Below are 23,833 nucleotides of genomic sequence, written 5' to 3' on the forward strand. Positions count from 1 at the left end.
AGGCATGTTAGATTTCTCCCATTTTTGATCAAAGCTGAGTAAAATGAGTTCTTGAGTGGAAATGATTACTCGGTCCACTGACTGAATGAAAAGTGCTGCTCTTAAGTTTATCTCTTACCTTAGCAGGGCAAAGCAGATAAGGTTAGCTGTGAAGGCTGCTCTCACTTTTGTGTTTAAGTGTAGAAGCCCATGACAGCGCTTGACTTGCCCGTATGAGCGTAGCTGGAGGTAATCTAAATAACCCTTATCTGCGCTCGTGCGCTGATGATCACTGACGTGAAATGATTACAGGGCCCGGCAGTGTGGAACACCTGCGAAATTAGCTGCTGGGTCAGAGGCGTGTCCGGAACTGGAGGAAATGAGGAGCAGTCGCATTTAAAAGCAAGCCTGATGGTGATGAATAAGGACACGGAGTTCCTCCAGCATTATGGGTGGAGCACCGCGACTGGGAGACAGCATCTTGCCCTTGTACTGAGAAGGTGTTATGGAATCTGTTATGTGACATCATGGTTCAAAAAGGATGGTCAGCATCATGCAAGCTGCCTGAGACGGCATGCATTAGGCCTTGACTGCTTGCCAATAGTGTGATGTCAACGGGTGTAACCAGATTATTGGGAGGACCTGAGAGAACGGCCTTTCAAGACATGGATCGGAGATGTCAGGCGGTGGCCACAGGGAGAACCTGACTCCATGCTCTTAGGGCAGAGACTAAAAGGGTCTGGACTTCAGTCCATCTGTATGCCAGGCAGTCAGGCAGAGGCACAGAGACCTGGGAGTATCTGTACAGTTCACTGTTGCTGTACACTGCTTTAATGTTGCTTTTTTCCATTTTATTCTGAAACTGAGAAAAAAGAAGATTAAAGTAGAGAAGGGAGGAGGCTGGTGATGCAGAAGAGATGGAGAACAAAGAACAGATTCAGTGAGTTTGTTCATACAGACAGCAAGACCAATAGCCTAATAATCGTGACCATGTCCAAATCCTGGCCAGCGTTTTATTGCCTTCACACAACTATCCAGCAGAAAAGCTTTAAAGTAGGATAATCTAATAATGATAGATTAAAATTAATTCACCATTGGAAGGAAACAAAAACATTTTCACCAAGTTTATTCATATTAATATATACTCACCTGTCTAGATAGGTAAATTAATATTTTCAGTTTTTGAGAACAGAATTGTGGAGTGAAACTGTAGTACAACAGAATACCACAGAGGGGCAGTAGAGACTAAGTAAAACATAAATGGTCTCTCAGGGATTCCATTGTAAATTCCTAAATGTGGCTTGAGACATTCCTGTCCAATGTTAAAAAAATTTGAAGACTGAAGCTGTATCTTGGTAAACATAAATATTCACCCTAGATGTGAACATGCATCAGCGGTTAGCTTGAGCTAGAAACTAACTCTGGAAACTGAACTAATGATCATTGCCATTCTCATCAGAGAAGAACATCTAAATCATTTGGTATAAAAACATCGAAATGAGGCTGATTCCTTTCAATGCAGATGAGCGGTCGGTTCAAAGGAGGCTGTGAGGGAACACTGCCCTCTGTTGGATGATCTGAGTCACGCGGACACTGGACTACAGCTGTCGCCCTTCTTTCACTCACCAGGAGTAAGCCTGCAGAAAACACCAGCTTCTGTCCCCTGTACTTACAGGAGCAAAGGGCTAGGCTTAAGGGGAGTGCCCGTGAGTAAGTAATTGTTCCCTTAGTGTTATATGGGCACATGCTGAGAAGGTTTAAAATATCTGCATTACATTAATTTTACATTGTTTTTAACTGCTCTGCCACTACTCAGAGCAAAACTCATCTGTAGAGACGCTATTGCACAACCCCCACCAAATAAGCACAATTATCTTGTCATTGTGCCTGATAGTAATATTTCTTCTCTACTACTTTATCCATCATTTTGTATTGTGATAATACTTCTACCTTTAGTGAGTGTTTGTGTGTGCGTGTATATGTTAGGGCAACAGGCTGAAAAGTGAGTGTTCAGTAGCATAGTGGTTTTAGTGCCTACTTTATTTTTATAATTTATTTCAGTCACCGAGTAAAAGGTTTGTATTTGTGTTTGTGTATGTGTATACGCACGTGTCTGTGTGCTTCTGTGAGTGTGTGTTGGAGCAGCACTGCCCCCTGGTGGAGACTGATGTTGCAGCAGTCCCAGGTTCTATGTCTGGTGTTGTGGTGCAATGGGAGAGAGGACTCCGTGCAGAGGATGACAGACTCAGTGTCCAGCATCAGCGCCTCCACGCCCCCCTCGTCCTTCTCTCCTGGTGTCCTTCCGCCCAGGGCAAACCAAGGCTCCCGTGCGGTCATGCAGGACTGTAAAATAGGTCTCCTCGAGGAATAACATCTACAGACCAGGGAGAGAAGTGGGAGATACTTAACTGAGCGCAAAACACCCAAACCACACTTATACACACCAGCACCTTCTAAAATATTCATAATCATGTCTAGATATACAAAAGTGTGTTTAAACGTCTCTTGAGTGGATGTTAATATTACATTGTTTATAACCATACCAGGCATTCTTATACACAACGACTTGCATGGTTTACATTTATAAGGATTATTCATTTATACAGCCGGATATCTACTGAAGCAATTTGGATTAGAGTATAATTCCCCTACAATTTAATGAATGTATGTGTTGGGCCTCATAATTACTGTTGCAGGAATCCACTCCAAAGAGCCATTATTTTTTACTGAGCAATAAAATAAGTAAGTTTAAAGACAGGAGGGATTGTTGTTAAATTTAACTGAAATTTTATGAAATAATAACATTCCTGTGAAAATACAGATGGCCTAATTGGTCCAGGACGGCCACCTGCACATGCTTTGAGGGTTCATGTTATGACTGTAATTACACTGACTTGTTAGTTTTGTAAGTCTGAAATCGAATAAAAACACTCCTAATGAACTGGAGAGGAAAATTTAATGTTCTAATGTCAGTGAGTACTTGAAAAATGAAAGTTATTCGCCCCTGAGATGAATTTGTGGGCTTCATTATGACGCACGCTTAAATTGTAAGATGAGGGAACAACTTAAAAAACACATCAGTTTGGTGGTTTTGTGTTGCTCTAAATGCCTGGTTCAACGGGGACAGTAGCACTGCTCCATTCGGGATTCTAACTTACAACCGTTTGGCTGCAAGTCTTGGTCCTCAAACTACAACCACAGCACCATGTTACCCAAATTTGTAGCAGATGGAGTACGTGCGTGTGTCGTGACACGGCATCACCTGAGGTTTATCTTACCTGAATAAAAGCGGGCAGTGCAGCAGAGCCCCTCCCCACGTGCCGTCCTGTACACAGGCGAGACACAGACACGGCTGGTGGGCGGCAGGTGGGTCAGCAGTGTGGACACGGAGCTGGGGGGCAGGTATAAGGACGAGGAGTGTCCCGAGGAACCGCTGGCACCTTCCCAGGTGACCCAGTAACCCCGCAGCCCCTCTGCCTGGCCCTTCCACTGGACACGGACTGAGTCGCTCCCTACTGTAGTCAGCTGCAGGTCTGCCAGGGCAGGCAGCACTGAGGGAGAGAGACAGAGAGAGAAGGGGAAGGTTGCATTACGTTACATGCTTTTAGCAGGCAGTCTTACCCAGAGCGACTTCCAGCACAACAGAACATAAGTGTATCCGTTCAATTTAACGAGCAACACTGTCAGATCAGGCTAACGACACTCCCATACCAGTGAGTGCGAGCGTAACACTCTTCAAGCCCTACCGCCAAGTTAACTTGTGCAATCTGATGGAAACCAAGTTAGGGAGAGTCAGGGAGTATCAGGAAAAGAATGGATGTAAACCGAAATATGTACGAACGACAATTCTCACCCTCCTGAGTGCAGGCCTTGATGGACATCGCCCTCTCCTGGCCAGAGGAGTGAAATGCGCTCACTGTGACCAGGTACTGTGTGTCAGGCTGCAGGTTGGTCAGCACGGTCGAGTTGCGGTCTCGGCTGACGGTGGCGATGTGGACCTTCCCCCCTGGCAGGGCACCGTACTCCACCTGGTACTTCTTTACCGAGTTTGGCTGCAGGGGTCCCCAGCTGACCTTCATGCTGTTCGTGCCGGACTCCAAGACCGTGACTACAGCTGGACTCAGAACCTCTGGGGGATTGAGGAATGTGCCAGGGGAGGGGGGTGGGTGGGAAATATTGAGAGGGGAGTGTTGGGGGGGGGGGTAGACATGGGGGTAGGGTGAGGAAAAAGGAAGAGAGGAAGATTACAACGCAGTAACATCATGCATGCAATAAGATAATCTATTTTCTCATTAATGGTTTCCAGAATTCCTCTTTACCCTGCTCACCCTTTTCTGCCCTCCCTCTCTCGCTCTCATTTCCATTTATATTTATCTATCTGTCAGACGCTTTTATCCAGAGTAACATGTTGCAGGGAAGGTAGCCCCACAGATACCAAATTATCAGTGCCCTCTGTGAAACAGAGTACCATGGTGGGGAAACATTCCTCAAGGGGAATAAATGTTTTGGAGAGGCTCTCTCACCGGACTGTGTGGTGAAGGTGATGGACAGGGGCTTCAGGAAGTCCAGGTTGGACTCGGGTGTGAGCGTGGCCCTGTACTGGGTGTCCGGCTGCAGGTCCATCAGCTTGGCCGAGCTGGCGTCACCCGGCCGGGTCACCCTGCGCCACTGACCCCCACCGACGATGGGGCTGGTGCCGGGCCCTCCGCTGGCCCCGCCCGTTCCCGTCGGGACCGGCCCGAATCGGATGTCGTAGAACCCGGTGCCAGCGGTCAGGATGGGGCGCCAATGCAGGGTCGCGCTGCGGGTGGACACGTCTCGAACCTGCAGCCGCTCCGCCCGGATAATCTCTGCCAATGAGAGAGAGACACACAGAGATAGGATACAGGAGGAGAAGAGGGAAAGAGGGAGGAAGGCAGTTAACAGCCAGACATACACACTGGAGACTGACATGCGTTAACAACGCGTGCAGTAAAATCACTCAAAATAGCAACTGCAGTCAGAAGATGCTGCAGGGACAAATGTCAGCCACATAAGGGGTTTCGCTCTTACAGTGTCAGCTGTGAATACTGTAAGCATGTGTGTGAGAGTGTGAGTGAGCACGCACCACATGTCTGCTGCTGGCTTCAGATTTCTGTTGTGTTTTGAGAATGTGAATGAGTTTATGTTGTTTTATGCATATTAGAGCCAAAGTGTGCGTTGTGATGTATGTGTGTATGCATGTCTCAGTCGTTATCCTATCCTCAACCAGAGAAATACTCTCTATAAATACCCTGGTCTGGTATCTCAGGGGCCACAGGTGGGGGCGAGGGGCTGGGGGGGGGTAGGAAATCATTTCTTTATTAATAGCCCCTCTCTCTCATTACAGTGTCTTCCAGGCTGTCTCTCTGTTTCCCCCGGCATCACCCTGTCTGTGGCAGTCTGTGCCAGATCACTTCTGTAATGTGTATCAGAGTGTTAGTACAGTGAGGTTCAGAGTGTAAAGCAGGGCAGTGTAGTGTTTCAATATACACTATTAATAAAACCCGGAGCCTCTATCTCCTCGGCTCCCCTTCCACCAGTTCCTCCTTCTTCTTCTCCGTTTAGCTGCACCTCTTTCCCGCTGTCAAAGCCGCTGTTTTCTCTTTGTAAACCCCTCCCCCCTCTCTGTGCACCCACCAATGATGGCGTCCCTGAGGTCCTTGGCGATGATGCTCATGTCGTCGATGTCCACAAAGTACAGGTGGCTGTCGGCGGGCGGGGTCACCACGCTCCTCAGTACCTGGTAGTTCCCGTGTCCTGTGGAGACCACCAGCACAGCCACGCCCTCCTCCTGCAGCGCCTCCATTGGTCCCTCCACAGCGCCGGGCTGCACCCCATCCGTCAGCCACACGAGAACCCTGGGGAGCCCCGCCCTGGCCCCGCCCTTCCCGCCCTCCTTCAGCACCCGCTCCTGGGCCAGCTTTAGGGCCTTGTCCGTGTTGGTGTCACCCTGGAGCTGCTTGGTCCTCTGCAGCGCCTCCTGCAGGCCCCGCTGGGTGCTGTGGGCGTCGAAGCCAAACTCCAGGTGAGGCTCGGTGCCCACCTGCAGCAGCCCCACCCTCACCTGGTCGGGCCCCAGGGAGAAGGGCCGCAGCAGCTCGGACAGGAAACTCAGCATGCGGGAGAACTCGTAGGAGGAGACGCTGCCGGAGGAGTCCAGCAGGAACAGAACGTCGCCTTCGCAGCAGTTCAGCACTGAGGGAGAGAGGAAGAGAGGGATGTAGAGGAAAGGAGAGAGGCAGAGAACAGAGAATAAACAGGAAGAACAGTGATGGAGGGTGTTAGGAGAGACTTGGATACACTATGTGTAATATACACTCTCAGTACATTTGTCTGTACCATATATTTACTTTTGAAAGCTGACGCTTCCCTTTTTCAAACAGTTAATTCCTTAAGTTGTCTGCTGCTGGTTTCGGTAATTACTGTAGGTGAAGAATTTTCAGCAGAGCGCAGCTGCAGATAAGACTTCTCAAAACGATCCTCAGTCAGGCTTATGAGGCGAAATCACAGCCCTGTCAAAATGTTCTTTCGAGCAAATTGAAAATTAAAAAGTGCACGCAATGTGGATGGAAAACCCACTCTGAGAGACGCAATTTAATTGATGTTCACAGCTCAAAAAGCAGGCAGGGGATTTGGTAAGATAAAGTTACATCAAAACATGTTAATGACTGCCCAAGTCATTGTGTCAAGGAATAATTTGATTCTATGTACAAGCATTTGAGGCAAAATCTGGTTACAGCATAGGTCTTTGGTGCATAAAAAGCTCAGTGGTCAACATTTTGTGGCGATAGAGGCTCGTGGCAGTACATGGCAGTACGTTAAGACAGCACTCTGTGGCTCTGTTTATGGAGCTATATTACAAATACGGCACTAATGATTTAGTATTTACAAGTACGTGCCAAACCCTATTGGATGCATTTTCTGTAGGCCTCTTTCAATAAGAATGTCTGCCAAACAAATAAATGTAAATGAGTATACGTGCATGCACATTTGGCTCAGCTCGCTGTTAAGGGAACCACGAGCGATGAAAGATAAAAACTGAATGCAAAGGGACTTGGGAGTCCCACTGTCTGCGATGTTGGGTTTGGGAGTGCTGTACTGATTGAGCACACTTAGGGGAACACCTACCAATACTCGCAACCGCAATCAGCTCCCATCTAAAGTAACAGCACTGCTGCGCATACTTTCCCCCAATCTTTCTCCAGTTCTTCCTCCCTCTCTCTCATCTTTTCCAGAAGATTTCTCTCGCTCGCCCTCCCTCACACACACACACACACACTCTCCCTCTCCCTCTCCCTCTCTCTCTCACTGCCTGCCTCCCTGGAACAACACCGTCACACAGCCATTAAAGTTTTATGGAGAGGGCAGTAAATCTGAGATTGGGAGAAGCCGAGATGCTAGAGAGGGAGAGAGAAAATGCAAAAAAAAAGAGGAAACGAGAGAAAGCAGGGAGTGGAGGAAGAGCGGGCCAAAATGAATAAGCAATAATAACAAAAAGAAATGAGGGGATACAGACGGGGCCGAGACAGAAGCCTCCAAAATATTTATGCGCACTGAGCGAAGTGTTATTAAACACTGATTTGGCACTACTACTGCAAAAAAAAAAAACCATGCCAGACAGAGAGCTTTAAAGTGGGGTTGGAAATAAATGAGCAGATGAAGGGAAGGAGGAGGGGGGGGGAAAGGGGGAGAAGACAATAAGTGCTACCGGGGAAAAAACGGGCATCCTGGGAGTGATAGAGAGAGAGGTGGAAAGAGAAATAGAGTAGGGGGGAAGGTATTTGCTGGAGGTTCCATGTGAGAGCAGAGCAGGAATGTAAATGTGTTCCCCCTCGGCATTCCTCAGAGAGAGAGAGAGAGAACGAGGGAGTGGGGGGGAATGCATGCATGAGTGCGCGTGGCGTGCAAACAGCACATGTACAGGTAGTGCACCGCCATCAATCTTCAGCAACAGGCAGGAGCATTGTACCCACAACAGCAATGCCCCACTGACCAGGCTGCAAAGATTAACACCTATTTTGGGTAAAACATTTGTGAACCCCACTAGAGAATAATGCTGAAAAATGTTGACTGTTGGTTTACATACGTACCAATCAACACGAACCACATATAAATTACACATATATCCACGTATACAGACATCTCTTTATCTCAATGAACTGCACGTTCTGCTTCTCAGTTTCTCTCCTTCAGCCAGTGCCCCTGCCAGTCTCTCTCTTCCAATCTTCTGTCTGTCCTGTTATTACCGGTCTGCTGAAAGTCTGCAGAAGCAAAGCTCTATATTTCTTTCACACTCCACTGTCTTCTATAGGCCATTTTACCCCCGGGCTGTAACGCAATCACACACACTCAACTAACACCATCACTCCTCTCGCAGAACTCTGCTCCCTCCGCCCGTGTCTGTGAATCCGACTCCAGACAGGAGCGGGAATCTGCGCTTTTGCAGTCATGCTCTGTTTTTTTTTCCCTGTGCTTAACGCCACGTCTGTTTGTCTCTGTCTGTCTGTAAAGGCTGATTTCTGCGGATCTTTGCTGTGCCTCTGTCTGCTCCCCTATTCAGCCACTGCATCGCTAGCCTCTAACAGAACGCATCCAGAGGCGAAAGCATGAGGGCTATTGGCTGGCATGCAGCCAAGGTGAAACATTAAACAAAAAAATACTCCCGGGAAAACATTTTTACGGAACCTGGGTGGAGCATTGTGGCAAGGGGCACTGGTGTCACGCTTGGCTCCCATCCAGAGGGTGAAGAGGCTGGGATTAGTGGGAGGATTCAAGGTGGGAGACAGAGGAACAGCACATTTCTCAAGATCTGTATCAGTGGCGCACACACGCGCACACACAGGCTGCCTGCTAGACGCAAAAACTACCATATGTGGATGTGTGAGCCGGAGCAAAGAAAGCACACACACACACATGTCCAGCTGATGCTCTGGGAGAGATCAGCAGGCAGCAGATCAACAGGAGTGTCCCATAAACCCTGATGGGCTCCAGATATGCAGAGATGGACAAGCACACTACTGCTGTAACACAAACAAGATGCCCAGCTTCACTCAGGTCAGGTTCAGAAGCAGTCCTGGTCTACTGTGCAGATATGCCAGCAGGCAATGTTCACTCTCACGTCTGAAACATTTTCTGGGAAATCAACTAAAACCTGCACCAATGCAGTGGGTCTCCTTTCAAGAACATGATATTTGAAATTTGACAGCAGGAATTCTAAAAATAACGGCATTACATTTAAATCACGTTTGCATCGACTGACACAAATGCCGCAACAAGCCTTAGGTACAGCCTTTGCATATGACGGCAAGTGATAACTAGTCTACTGCAATTATCCAGGTCTCTCCAGAAATGATTTAAGATGATGTGAACTTTTCCCGCAGTTGTAAGCCCAGGAGGTAGAATGTATGTACCCAACGCCGGCGCGTCCATATAGGCGAACTAGGCAATTGCCTAGGGCGGCACTTTGGCAAGGGGGCAAAATGTGGGCCAACCAGGGGCCGACTATTCAAAAAATATATGAATTGCTGAGGAATGTGTCAATCTCGCTGCGCCTTGCCAGAGATCTAACTTGCTGTCAGGCACTGTGGAGAATCGCAAGCTGTTTTGAACACGTGCTCTTCTCTCGTGATCACGATCCGATATCTTTTTTTGCGTAAAAGTGTTAGCTATATCATACCCTCAGAATGGTTTTTATAACGTATTGCTAAATAATTATACAGACATTTCAAACTCATGATTGATCTCTCATCTGACATTGTGAGACCCACGCCCCCAGTTCGACCGTATTTACAGTAAAGTATTTATTTTTGCAGATGCTTAATCATACGTAAGACTGCGTGCGTAAAGCTCGTTGTGGATCACTCAGAGAATCAAGGGCCAGGCCTGTCTTGATAAAACGTATCAAGTTCTGTTAACAGAATTCGTATATCATGTCTCAGTCACCAACTTATTGAATGACTCAAACCACGAAACCACAGTCCCCGTCAGCTGTCTGCGTGAGTGCACTGATCAGTTATGCTCTGCGCTGCAAAGTAATCACAGAGGCTCACTTACCTTCAGTGTAGCGACACCATATTACAGGGTCAAAGATGAGAAATGACAGCACCCTCCCCAACCTCAAACATACTCATTCACATCAGTTCACACCACACGCACGCAATACAGTAGTAATACAGTTTACCTGCTGAAAAAAAAAAAAACGCCAAAGCGCAAGGATCGTTAATGGTCCGTCAATGTTATTAGCCTAATAGTTTTGTTTCTGATTTTATTTGCAGTGCATGTGTTATTATCAGACAGTACTGAAGTTTATTACATTATTGTTCCCACTATACTGCTATAAATTACTAAACCATAACGGCCATTATTGCTATTTGGGTAATTTGCAATATATTCCTTATATTAAAAATATTACAACATATTTCTTGTATTAATATGTTGAAATGATTAATTGTACTTGCAACACACTCAAGCTGAACAACGTAATTCTTTATATATTACAATAAATTTCCGTATGGGTTAACAGTAAAAGTTCACGAAAAAATACGATCTGTTGGGAGTTTCATAGTGTTATGAGTCTGTTAGCCTCTGTTTTGTCCCGGCCGTGCAATGCTGACACTGGAGAGGAGTAATGTACTCTCTACACCAGCACAGACCGAGGCTTACCTGAGTCAGATACCGCACTTTGGGCATCGGTCGGCCGTAGAAGGACAGTGAGCAGCACGCAGGTGAGTAAAATTCGGCGCTCCATGGTAGTTGCGGTGCGTGTATCTGACTACAAAAATGAGCCGGGGATGATAAACAAGCGTGACAAGTGCAGAGCGATCCTTCCTCGCATTGCCCGAGACTTCGCTTCAGCTCAACGGCTCCCCCCTTCACATTCCCGGTGATCCTTGCCTCCTACTCGCAATATTGTAGTGTCAGTCCGTATTTAGACCTCTTAAGCAGTTTTCATAAAGCGCACGTTTCCTTCTGGATCCTCTTCCCGTCTTTTCACCGCTTTAATGCTCCACTTCTCACCTTTCAGAAACTCCAGTCCACAAACACCTGTAACCTCGCTGCAGCCTACCCTCTGTCTTTGTTTCTAAGGAAACGTTAAGCCGGAGAGAACTGCCAGTTTCTCCTGAATGTGTTTCCTTCACATTAAAAGAAACAAACAAATCTCCATGCGCCTCTGCCACCGTACTCGTCCTGTTCTCACCCTTTCGCTCCCTCCCCTCTCCGCTCCCTCGCCTTGAGTGTCTCAGTTTTCCACGGGTCCAGGCGTCACGATTTCTTGGACCTGTGCCCGAATTTTTTTTCTTTTTTTTGCTGTAGGGCTATTTTTTTGTCCTCTTATCTTGTGATTTGTTATATACAGGTTATATAAACACACTCCAGTGTCCATGAAATGAATTTGACAGTCCCGATGCCTGTGGAACAATTCACTTTTTTGAAAGCTCCATGCTTTGCGCTCAGGCCGGGAGGGCGTATGGCAAATGTAATGTCTGAACACGTATCTGACTGAATGACAACGAACTTCATTCTCTCCAATAATCCTCTAATTACCTCACTTTCATGACTTTACTGGCTTCGGGGCTGTTTAGAGTGTCAGCACAAATTTTCTCTGGGGGGAGTCCAGAAATTCTCTCTCTCTCTCTGGGGCCCCAGAAAACTCCCTCTCTTCAGGGGCCCAGAAATTCTCTGAGAAGCATGAACGTGTTTGCGGGTCCGAGACTGGAAATGTGAGTCTACGTCTACTTGAGTCTATATATTGCATCCCTGCCTTCATGCATGTCTGTTTCAATCGTGTAAATATACTCAGGGTGGGTGTATATGTGCATGGGCAGCGGCCAGAAACTCCATGATGAATCAGATGCCACTTTAAGGAAGAGTGACTGGAAGGAGTTACATAAGCAGCTGAACGAGGCAGCCCTTGGGACGATGGTGTATGAGCACACTGTGCATGTCAGTCAGTAAACTACATTCTGACAGTCTGTTACAGTACATTACATTATTGTCATTTATCAGTCACTCTTCTCCCGAGCAACTTGCATAAGTTAGTTTTTTTTTACATATTATCCATGTATACAGCTGGATATTTACAGAGGGAATTGTGGGTTAAGCACCCTGCCCAAGGGTACAATAGCAGTGCGTGAGTGGGGAATTGAACCAGCGACCTTTCGGTTACAGGCTCTGCTCCACTGCTGCGACACATTCACATTAGCACTCTGCAGGCTCCACAGTCTGATCAGCGTATTTACAGCAATACTATCAGTGGTACACAAAATCGTTGTCGGTCTGTTAGTCTGACAATGTAACTCGCCCCTGGTGAGGGCAAGGACTCCACCCCACTCTCCCTCCTTCCTGCTGTACCTCATAGTCAGGGATGTGTCCTTGGGCAGAGAGAAGCTTTTTTTCTGAATGTAATAATTCATTGCGCAGTGATCCATCTAATGGGACTTGCACAGCAGCAATGGGTGACTCCCGGAATAGTTGATCGTGAGTTTGCGTGTGTGGGAGTTATTTGCAGGTTTGTGTGTGTGTGCGTGTGTGTGTGTGTGTGAGAGAGAGAGAGAGAGACAGAGAGAGAGAGAGAGACCAAGTGAGAGATGAAGCTATAGGAAAGGCAGGCCCAGTTTCAGGTACCTGGTTGACAGTCCTGGATCTGCAGGTGTTTCTATTGTTTCGGTACAGCAGACAGCCCTCACAAACACACCCTGTAAACACACACAGACGGCCGATTCATGCATCACGGACACACGCAGTCACGAGTCCTGCAGCACTGTGCCTCTGTAGCCAGAGGTTAATTATTCTCGCAGTCTTTGTGCTGCGATTAATGTGTCTGTTAACGTTCTGTAAGAGCCCGTACCTCCCTAGCAAATGTACGTTTTGTATTTTCAGCTTCCTGTTTGGATTGTTTTGTAAAGTACCGATGACCCTTAGCAGAGGCTGTGGTCCAGCACACTGTTCATTTAACAGCTGCCCTTTGATTAAAAGCATACACGTTGTATTATGAAATTGGAAAGATGGTCTTGATGGTGCTAGTCAGACGTGACAGACACAGAAATGGAGTGCTAAGATGTATTCCCAGTGCTGACATACAAGAAGGACAAAGGCAGTTGTATGCCTGTGTCATCCTCACCTTTACTGGAGATAAAAAATGGTAATAATGGGCAATCTAAAAGGTTTTACAATAAACCTCTATAGTTATAGCATAGTAACAGCCCCTAATCCCTAGATCCCTACCTCTAACCTTTTGGAAAAAAAATTTAAGCCGAAGCTACAATTTTATTTTGATACCATAACTTGCTTCTCAATTTAATCAATGGGAACAGTAATATTTTATTGTAATCACTAAATATGATGACGTAGTATGCATGTAACTACCTCAGCATTTTCTTAATTGAGGTACTCTACTCTGCCACTGTAAGCGTCTTACCAGTCTGTACACACTGTATCTGAAGGTGTGTCAGACATCATCGACTGCCTAAAGACTGAGTCACTGGTTTATTTTCATTTATAAAGCTGTTTTAGGATGGCTGCCCTCCCTGTCTCTGTGTTCTGCTCGTTCAGTGTGATAACACATGCCAACTTCATTACCAGCATTGGTTACACTTTGCTCCCAAAATTTGTACTGAATTGGAAATAGTGTATTTTTAGCTACAACATTGTGCAACATATTCATGGAACAAGCCTCAAGGATGACAAAATTAAGTTCCTATATCATTAGAGGAATTCATAGCCTAGATATATAATATTGGAGTAGATGAATGGAGTATATTCATGTGTTTGAATATGTATGTTTAATAGCTTGTGATCGGTCACACATCTGATTAAACCATGTAGTGGTCTAAAAGCTTTTAAGGCAAAAAGCAGCCTTGACAGATGTTCTCTTGTGTGCTGTTTATGCTGATCATATAATGTGTTTATGTTATCTGTGATGAGGGTTTGGCCATGTGAGCAGATTTCTCTTGTAAAGTTTATCTAGGTGTTAATGGGGGAAAATAACGACTCAGTAAGAGAGGGAATAAATACAATTTTAAAAATGTATTTTATGATGTGTGAGTTGGTTTGCAATATGCATATGTAAAATAGTTTATGAATCAAACATTGTATGTGATGTCATGGCATGCCTTCGAGCCCTGCTAATGGAAACCCTGTCAGAAAAAAAAACGTTTCTGTTTCTGTCTCTTTTTCAGCCTCAAAGCAGAGAGAAAAGCAGGAAGGGTGTGTGAGAAGAGGAGGAAAGAGGATGAAAAGCAGCTTTTAATAACTTTAAAATATGTCTGTCATTGTACACTTTTTTTGTGATGAGATAAGGATAATTTCAGACAGAAGGCTGCAAAATTGGTGAAGGATCTGAAGCACTTACAACTCCTTTATATAAAACACATCAGACAAAATGATTCAAAGCACCCTGAGGGGGTCATGCTGTACCTCAAGCACAACATTACACCCTAAGAACATGGCCATTATTCTCAGTTTAAGTGCAATTTCCACATTATCTTTATGTGAAACCTGTATGTGAAAATTTCCAGTCAAAGTTAGCCCTGTGACTGCCAGAAAATATGTCCTAATGTCAGTTCGCTGTTGTAATCACACTTTATGTGTTTCATCTGTCTTAAGGAGAAGGGAGGAGAGTTCCCTGACCAAGGGGCTTCAGCTCGGAAGCTGGGATCTCCGAAGGCACATTGTCTGCAAAGGTTTCAGTCTTTTTTGCAGAAAGTAATAATGGCAAATGTGTTTCGCTTTATTAAAACGCAGTGACAGATCAGTGGGGTCTCCATATGGCTTATTCTGCAGGCCTGGGTTTCACGATACGAGAGGATAGAGTCGTAAACATCGTCGTGCGGCGACTATAGTTTCGTGTTACCCAGAGCGCTGCTCTGCTGAACTCATTTGGAAGCGCTGTCGCAATACCTGCAGAGCTTCACCGTGCCAATGAAGCGCGTTTTCAAAACGTGAATTTCAAAACCCGCTGAAGCGGAGCAAAAGTGGAAAGAGGGGGAAAAAAAACGGAGAACAAAATGGCGGAACTTGGTTTTTGCCCACGGGCAGGGCGGTGTTAGAGAGTGAGGGAGGGAGAGAGAGATGGAGTGATGGAGAGGGGGAGAAGGAAAGGTCTCTGTGATGTTAGTCTGGCCCAGTGTGCTCAGCGTGACTACATGGAAACTCTCAAGGGCAGGGAAGGAAAGAGAGAAAGAGCTAGAGGGAAAAAAAGACCATGAGAAAGAATATTGTGCTGGAGCACTGTATCATTAGCTCTCTTTAGACACTTGGCTGATGGCATTCAAATGATCACTCACTGGGCACAACGTATACCTTTTCATTAGACGTGAATTTCCCTGCAATCAAAGCATCAAGGTTGGTTGCAGCAGTACTTTTATTTGGCTTGAAATCCCACAAAGGGATTGCACCTGGTCGTAGGCTGAGGTTTTTGACCTCCTGTGTGGACATCATAAACAGGGAAAAGAAAGGCAGGAGATGAAGTGGAGGAGGGATGTAACGAGCAGCTGACATGAAAAGGAAGTGATGAGTGGGATTTTTTTAATCACGGACGGGACCAGTTTGTCTAGTTTTGGTTAACAGGCACAGGGATTGTCTGAAAAGTCATTTCCTGAATCTTCATTTAGAACTTCAATAAACAGCATATTTTCGTATGTTTTACTGTGCTGCTGGTGTCATTCTGGGTTTGCCTTTGCCTTACGGCTGCTCTTTGCAGCCTGATTCAGCACTCTTGGCTGCAGTGGCTCCTTACATTCCAGTCAAATGGAAAGCCCGTCTCAATAGTAAAACTCAATATTTGGCTTTCATGCCAAAGCATTTTTGTCTTTGCTGGGTCGCTGCAGTGTTTGTGATTTTTACAAAGTTGCTAGGTTCACACCACGCATAATTGTAGGATTATGCAATGAGTTTGCTGAATTGTGAGGTCCCGTGTCATACTTTCTGCTGTTCTGTACGTCTGCCACAGAATGGGGAGTATGCGCTCGCTGTGGACTTGCTCTCTGTGCTGTATCGTCTCAAAAATTGTGTTTAGTTATTATTCATGAATCAATGACTTGGTTTTGTATAGGGAGTCATGGAGGATAGAGGGGTGTATATGTGAGGTTATTGAGGACTGGGTGTTAGTGCTGAATTTTTAAGTCCTCCTGGGGCTTTCAGAGATTTTGTTGCATTAATGTCTGTTCTTTTGCTTGTGTTTTTTTGTTGGGGATTTTGCATTGTGTCATTTGTTTTTTTTCTACTTTTCTTTAGCTTTGTTTTCTTATTTTAATTAAGTTCTACGCTTTAGTGCCTCAATAAGTAGGCTTTGAAGTAAAAAAGGAAAAGTCTGTGTTGTATCTGTGAGGCTTTTCCACATGAAACCTGAACCACTAGGTAGACGTGGGGGAGTCAGGGAACGAGAGACAGGGCGCGTGTCGGATTTCAGCCTGATTGAGACAGACTCGGAGAAAGAAAGAGATGGAGACGGCGATTAAGGGATATATGGAGAGGTAATCTGTGAGATCTGAGAAAGGAAGCTTTACCATAATAATTATTCCATCTCTTGCGCAGCCATGATACAAAGGGCAAAAATCAAAGGAGGCAGGAGAGAAACACATGGGCAAAAACAGGAACACACTTTGGCGCTCGCGTTTTGGAAGCAAGAGTCCAGATATAAATAAAGGCCCATTAAATGAAACTAAAAATACTATGGGAAAAGTAAGGGGGTTCCCGTAAAGCTGGGGGGTGTGGGGGCTGGGGGGGGGGGGGTCTGGAAGTAATTGATTGCCCCTATGCCCTGCTGCATTCCTGCCCCTCATACCCCCCCTTTACCTGCGTCACCGCGGCATCCTCAGATTGTCCGTCCCGTCCTTCCAATTTCCCTTCTTTCTCTGCGCCACTCCAGCGTGGGCTTTTTTGTCACCCTCCTGCTACTTGTTTGCTGAAGAATGGAAAGAAACTGTCAGAGGAATGGAAAAAAGACCATCTGGAGAAGAGTAATAATAATTGATACAGTAATATGAACCACAAAAGAAAACACGTGTCTGCATTCTGTCTTTATCAAAGAATTTCATCTAGAATTCAGCCAGTGTGCCTTTGTGAACCATCTTAAAAAGCTCTTTTCCCTGCGCTGTGTAAACAAACTGATAATGACCACACAGCTCATTAACCACAATTATATTCATAACTGAAATTCCTTTTTCACACATAAAGTCTCCCAGTGGCTTAAAAATGTATTTTCCACCTTATTATTCACACATTGACTGTTGGGTTAAATTAAAAGTGTGTCGCATGTTTGAAGGTGTATGTGATTAAAAGGAACGCATCCGGTGTGAATTATAAATAGCTCTGCGCTGTCGGGCTAGTGCAGAGCCGCAGGAGTGAAATAAATTCAAATCTGCACCGACAAAATGATGTCACTGGCTTTACTGCCTCTGCTGCTTTTGGAGAAGCATGAGGGAAAAGGCATGGATGCCAAATGGAGTCATGCAATAAAGCAAAATGCTTTCCCTCTCTACATTTCCTCTCCACGGTGTTTATATCAGCCAGCGGGTTGCCAGGATTCCTGCAGGGCTGACGATCCAGATCCCTCCCCACCTCCTCTCGCTCTCCTCTCCCCGGACCTCCTCTCACTCTCCTCTCCCTGCACCTCCTCAGTCTCACATCTCCCTTTGCCTCTCCTCACTCTCCTTTCCCTGCACCTCCTCTCACTCTCCTTTTCCTGCACCTCCTCTTGGTTTCCTCTGTCTGCACCTCCCCTCAATCCCCTTTCCCCACACCTCCCCTTGCTCTCCTCTCCCTGCCCCTTTCCCTCACACTCCTCTCCCTGTGCCTCCCCTCTCACTCCTTTTCCTGCACCTCATCACACTCTCCTTTTCCTGCACTTCCTCTTGGTCTCCTCTCCCTGCCCCTTTCCCTCTCACTCCTCTCCCTGTGCCTCCTCTTACTCAGCTCTCCCTGCTCCTCTTCTGCTCCGCTCTCTCCTTTGGCTTTTCCATCTCTCTAATCTTTTTTCTCCTGGAATTTGAGGATGTGGTTTTGGGTGGGGGGTGCAGATGTGTGCATAGGTCCAGCTGAAATGGTAAGTGTGTGTGTGTATGTGTGTGTGTGTGTGTTTTTTTTTTTTTTTTGGGGGGGGGGGGGGGGGGGGGTTCTCCCTTCATCCTTTTTTATATTTCCCAGCCCTGCATGGTGTCTCTGCATCCCTCGTCCCACTCGGACTCAGCTGGTCTCTCAGCACGATTTGGCCACAGTCTCCCCCACAGCTGTGCTCACATCTCTCTCCTCTCCTCTCATTATGACTGCATTCATCCCCAAAACCCCAATTCCCGTCTGTGGTACAGCTGCACCCCCACTCACACGCACACGCACACACACACACTCACACACACACAGTCACTCACATACACACACACACACACACACACACACACACAGTCACTCACATAAATACGCACACACACACACACACAACACACACACGCATGCACACATGCACTTGCACACATATATACTCACACACACACACACACACACACACAGACTCCCCATTACAGCTGGGGCTATGGTCATTCGAACATCTGCACACTCCACCCCAATCCGCAATTTCTTCCACACTCAGAGCAGGCCCTCCTCAGACTGCTGATGGAGAGTGCACCCAGGCTCTGGCTCCCCTCTTGGGCCAAACGCTTACCTGTGGAGGTGGTGCCACCTGGTTGCTGTTTGTTTTTCTCTTGGTGCACCTGCAGTGGCTGTATCTGTGCTGCAAGCCTGCTGAGGTGTTCCCGGAGATGGCTGTGTGCCGCAGGTCAAAAGACTAACAGCAGCCCTGAGGGGACACACAGGTAAACTGGAGCACAGCATGTGTCTCTGTGAGGAAGAGGTCCCTTCTGGATGTGTGTATGAAGGGGGTGAGGAGATCACTATCATTTGTAATATAGATGAAGGTATGCATGTGTTTACACTATTTGCATGTTTTTGCATTTGAGACAAGCAGGCTGATGAAGTGGGGTCTTACAGATTTTGTTGTCTTTGATTGATTGCATAATCCTACCTTACACCCTCTGTCACTGTGAAGACCTGCCCTGGACAATCTGTAGGTGAATATGACCATGACATGCTTATGTCTCTGTGGGGTCCAGGTCCATATTGACTCGGCAATAGCTATTCCTCACCACCAAGATGACATGGGTCAGTATAGTGTGTGTGTGTGTGTGTGTGTGTGTGTGTGTGTGTGTGTGTGTGTGTGTGTGTGTGTGTGTGTGTGCGCGTGTGCGTGTGTGTGTGTGTGTGTCTATGCATGTGAGTGTGTGTGCGTGTGCACATGCACGCATAAGTGTGTGTGCATCCGTGTGTACGTGTGAGTGTGTGTGAACCTCTGCACGGTGTGTGTTTGTACCCTGGGTAGCAGTGCTCCCTTGTTCACCTCTCTCTCTCCAGTAGAATGCATGGAGTGATCTCAGTGACAGCACACCGATAATGCACAGAGCCAAGCCCAGGTGTCAGAAAACACCTGCCCCTACTGCTACTAAAGTTTCTCCATTATAGCTCCTCTCCTGTTTCCCCCTCTGTCTCCACCTCTCAGCGCCCCAGGCTCTGCCCAGCTCCACACTCCCGCTCAGCAGGTTTTCCGCTCTTTCAAAATGTCAGGAATTAGGGGGAAAGAGCGAAACGAAACAGGCGAGGGGCTGCCTCGTCAGTGAGAGGGTCCCCGCGGCCATGTTCGAGCCTGTCAGTATCAGTGGCTCCCTCACCCGCCTGCCTGTCTGCAGCTAATAAGCGTTTCATCCTGGAGGTAAATACACATTGCCGCACCGCACGCCACACAGTTCAAGTTCAGGGGTATTGCGTGCTGCCCTGAAGGATCTTATCAGCTGACCGTACCTGGTTGTTCGTTTTCTCACTCTCCTCCTGGCTTCTTCTCTCCTCCTCTCTCCTCTCAGATACACATGATACGCAGATATCCACATCAGCAGGGGCAGCTTGTGTGAGTCGCTCACTATGATTTGCATGGCCCATTTTACTGACTGGTTTTATCACATTCCACCACTGCCTGAAAACCCACTGCCCCAAGCCCCTCCTGGGCTCATCCGACTTGAACCTGCCCTGATCTGATGGCTGAACCTGAACCTGTATCACATCTGTCTTCTGTGTTGTAGTCGCAGTGACAGTCATCGGATACATGGCACTCATTAAGATTAAGATTATTATTTACACTGGAGCCAGATGTTCGTGTTTTAACTGGAGAAACTGGCTCCTGTGTGACCTTTGTAGGAGTTTTGTGGGAGCTATGGGGCATAATGTACTAGCTAGCTGTATTCTGCGCTGATTTCTAATGATGTGGAAGTCTGCCAAATCTGTTATTTGTGCTTCACAGTCTCCCTTTGTCCTCTCCTTCTCCATGTCGGTGAGGTTTCATCATCAGTCGGCTCGCTGAATGAATGAACATCTGTCCCGATTTGAAAGTCCTTGGCAACGCTGGCATGGGCCTCAGACTGTGTGCTCTGACCCGCTCTGTGCGTGCACTTACCTGCTCGTGGGCGGTGACCCCACTCCCTTTGTCGGCCGCCTGTGCTCTTTGTTCACCGGGGTTTCAGTTTGCATCCCCTGCCATTTGAAGGGTTCGGGCGACAGAGGCGGAAATGTCAGCGGGCTCATTGATGGAGAGACGGATCATGAGAAAAGGAGGAGATCAAGGAGGGAGAGTTGATTACCGGTGATGGGAGGCGGTAAATGTTTAAGATGGGAAGACTGCGGTGCCCCCTGCCTTTTTCGGGGAGCCTCTGTCCTCTTTGATGAATGACATAAGGGAGAAGAAAAAGCGGGGAAACTTTCCTCATCAACTGATTGCCCTCATTCTTAGGCCACTCGCCACACCCCGGACCCCGCTGGAATATTCCACAGGCCACTCTACAAGTGCTGACCTGTACTCCTGTCTGTGTGCCTGTGTCCATCTACTCCCATTGTATTTGTCTCTCTCCGATTGCCCATTGTGATAGCAAACCGAATCAAAATATTGATGAAAAGACCTGGACACTGTCAGACAAGGGTCTGGCACAGCACAGCAGATCTCTTCACAGTCCAGACACACCCTGTGGGAAATAACATGTATGTGCAAGAGAAGGAAAGAGAAAGAGAGGGAGGGAGAGAGGAAGAGATAAAGGGAGAGGTGGGATACTGTGAAAAAAACTTTCTTCAATGAAGGTTGCGGAAACCAATCTGTGATGAGAGTGGGGACAGTGGACAGAGGGTGAGGAAAGGGGGAGAGGAAAAACAAGAGACAGAAATGAGAAGAAGCACATCAAAGACTAGTTTAAAGACACTGTGTAGGAGAACCTCTCACCTGTCCCTCAGAACTGTTAATGGTTTAAGTGCTAGTTGTTTAATTGTTTAAATTGCTTAAATGTTTAGCATCTTGTCTTTCCATTTTCAACCTTGTTCATAACAAAGCTCATCAATCAATTTCACCTGGATGGGTTAGTTCTTAATTAAGTGTAATTGTCTTTGTGTATGTAAGCCAGCCACTGATTAACGAGCAACACCTGTCTAGACAGGCTTGTTAAGCTTGTTAAATAGAGGTGCGAGGCTGCAGTGCTAGGAGACTGAGTTGTTTTGGCTGTGTGCTCAGGTTGGTTCCTTTTTGTTTGTGGATTTTAAAAATAAATTATTGTTTTTGTAAGTTTTGCTCATGCTTTTAGTTTCGCGAGAAGCGTCAGCCAACTTCTTCACACGCTGTAACATCAAGCAAAAAGGCTGCATGAAGAGAAAAACACCTCCATTCAGGGAACATGAGAGTGGGATCAAGGCAGATGTAGGAGGGGGGATTTTGTTTTGCATGAAGTTAGCAGCATGGTCTGACATGAAGGAAAGGACTGGATCTTGTGGGAATGGGGGGTGGGGAGAAGGAGCGGGAATCACCACTGGAAAACTTTCACAGGAAGAAAGGTATTACATTAGAGAACCCCAGACGGAGAGGAAGTGTGAGAGGTGCCTGCTAATTCTCTACCCTCAAAAGTGGGTAAAGGAGTGAAAAAAGAGGGAGAGTGGGGAATAAGAGGACATCAGTGCCACAATGACAGTAATTTTCTGTACTGGGAAATGGGGCGCTGGAATGAAAGGGTGAGCAAAATGGGCTGTGTAAAAGCAGTTACACACGGAGGCTGGAAGGCAGACTAGACAGCACGAACTTTGAAAGCACACAGAGCTGGAGACCGAGGGAGAGGGAGAGAGATGGAGTCAGGAAGGTGAAGGACTCCGAGCGCGTTAGCTGGATTTTCAGCTCGGCTTCTTGCTTTCACCGTCAACCTCCCTGACTGTCCATCTCCTATTTAAGTGTACGATACAGATTAATACTGGGCTCTAGCTGAATAGCAAAATATAAAGTTATGATGGCAATTTGACGTCATATAGAAATCCTTTTTATAGGGGGGAGAAAAGGAAGATGTGAGCATCGGTTTATCTCTGTGCTTTTGAAAGATACCATTTGTCCCCTGAGGTTGCCGTGCCGTCTTTTGTCCTTTCGGGCAGGAGATGTTCTGTACTGAAGTGTTCTTTGCTACAGATAACCACCTCAGGCTTGGGCGTGGCCCCTCTCCAAGCATTCTGGCTTTGTGGCTCACGACATGCTTTCAATTACTTTGTTTAATGGAAACCTAAATTGTGTGTCTGTGTGTGTGTGTGTGTGTGTGTGTCTTCGTCCATCTGTCTGTGTGTATGTGTGTGTGTGTGCGTGTGCCTGCATGTATATGCCTGCCTGTGTGTGAACACCAGAAAATGGTAGCTGAGACATCCCTTGCACAGCGATGTGTACATTTTCAGGTTTAAATGTGACATCTGTCCTGTGGAAAGGAAACCTGCATGATGTATCATGGCATACTCAGACAGATACACACGGGCAGGAGGTGAAGCAGCTGCCCACACAGGCCAAGGAAATGAAAGTTGCACAAACAGGATGTTCTGTGGAAGCAGGCACACTGATGGACCACATGTAGACTCAGAATTCTTTACTGACACTGCAGGAAATTTATTTCGACAAACCATTCATATTATATCAACAATAGGACTATATGTACACCCACCGTTCCTACCCCCACCCTGCCCCCGACTTGCTCACCTTTTTCTCTAGCTTTCTCTGGTCTTGTCTCTCTGAAAAGCCGTCATTATGCTGATATAATTTGTCTGTTCGGCGCTGGAGCCAGACAGAAAGTGGTGTAGAGGTTGCAGAAGGAGATGAGGTGTGTGGTGAAGTGGCAGATGGTGAGACACACACGCAGTCACGCACACACACACATACACACACACACACACACACACACACACAGGCATGCACTGTCTGTCCCATGCACACTTGTGTAGTCACACCCTCACAAAGACGCATGAACCCTGGCGTGACTAGTGTTCCAGAAAACGGATTCAAGAGATGAATATGAGCTCCACTATGACGTGAAAATATTTTTATAAGCATTTTGTGACTTAACGTTTTTCAATTGATGTCAGAATAGCTGGGCAGATGGTTCTAAATTGAATAAAAACTCATAGATTTCAAAAGGAGATGTCAAGATTTTTGATGCCCATCTAAGCTCTTGAAATGGTCACTGGACATCAAATGAAGGGAGAGGAAAAAAAATCAACCGACATAATTAGCTAGCTGAGAGAAACAGGCTCTCAGCATACCAAGTGTCATCTCATAAAATGCATTCCGAAAAATAAATCTAATTCAGACATAACCAGCAACCAACTTCAGTGCTTTAAGAAATATTTTGAATTCTTTCAGTAATGGTTTTACTGTTTGGTTGGTTTTTTTGTCAGGGTACATTTGGAGGTGCCGGTCAGTATAGTCTCATTTTCAATTAAGATCATCACTTAATTGCAA

The 23,833-nt window shown here is 46.5% G+C and overlaps 1 protein-coding gene across 1 annotated transcript; it reads right to left on the minus strand.

Annotated features, from left to right (window-relative positions):
• Positions 1-2,075: 2,075 nt before the first annotated feature.
• Positions 2,076-11,201, minus strand: vwa1 (von Willebrand factor A domain containing 1). Its single transcript, XM_036533773.1, has 6 exons — positions 10,663-11,201; positions 5,638-6,195; positions 4,503-4,829; positions 3,833-4,108; positions 3,258-3,530; positions 2,076-2,353 (listed from the first exon to the last, which is right to left on the minus strand). Exons 1-6 carry the CDS (start codon positions 10,745-10,747, stop codon positions 2,313-2,315), a joined length of 1,560 nt encoding a protein of 519 aa, XP_036389666.1. The 5' UTR covers positions 10,748-11,201; the 3' UTR covers positions 2,076-2,312.
• Between the last annotated feature and the right edge of the window lie 12,632 nt (positions 11,202-23,833).

This window comes from Megalops cyprinoides, chromosome 7 (genome assembly GCF_013368585.1).
Source record: "Megalops cyprinoides isolate fMegCyp1 chromosome 7, fMegCyp1.pri, whole genome shotgun sequence".
NCBI lineage: Eukaryota > Metazoa > Chordata > Actinopteri > Elopiformes > Megalopidae > Megalops > Megalops cyprinoides.

What these genes read in the sequence shown, in the direction of transcription:
- vwa1 (XM_036533773.1), bottom strand. Translation starts at nt 10,747, where the DNA reads ATGGAGCGCCGAATTTTACTCACCTGCGTGCTGCTCACTGTCCTTCTA. An exon ending in CACCTTCACCACACAGTCCG is followed by an intron (nt 4,109 to 4,502) that starts GTGAGAGAGCCT and finishes TCAATCCCCCAG; the next exon opens with AGGTTCTGAGTCCAGCTGTA. An exon ending in CAAGGCCTGCACTCAGGAGG is followed by an intron (nt 3,531 to 3,832) that starts GTGAGAATTGTC and finishes TCTCTCCCTCAG; the next exon opens with TGCTGCCTGCCCTGGCAGAC.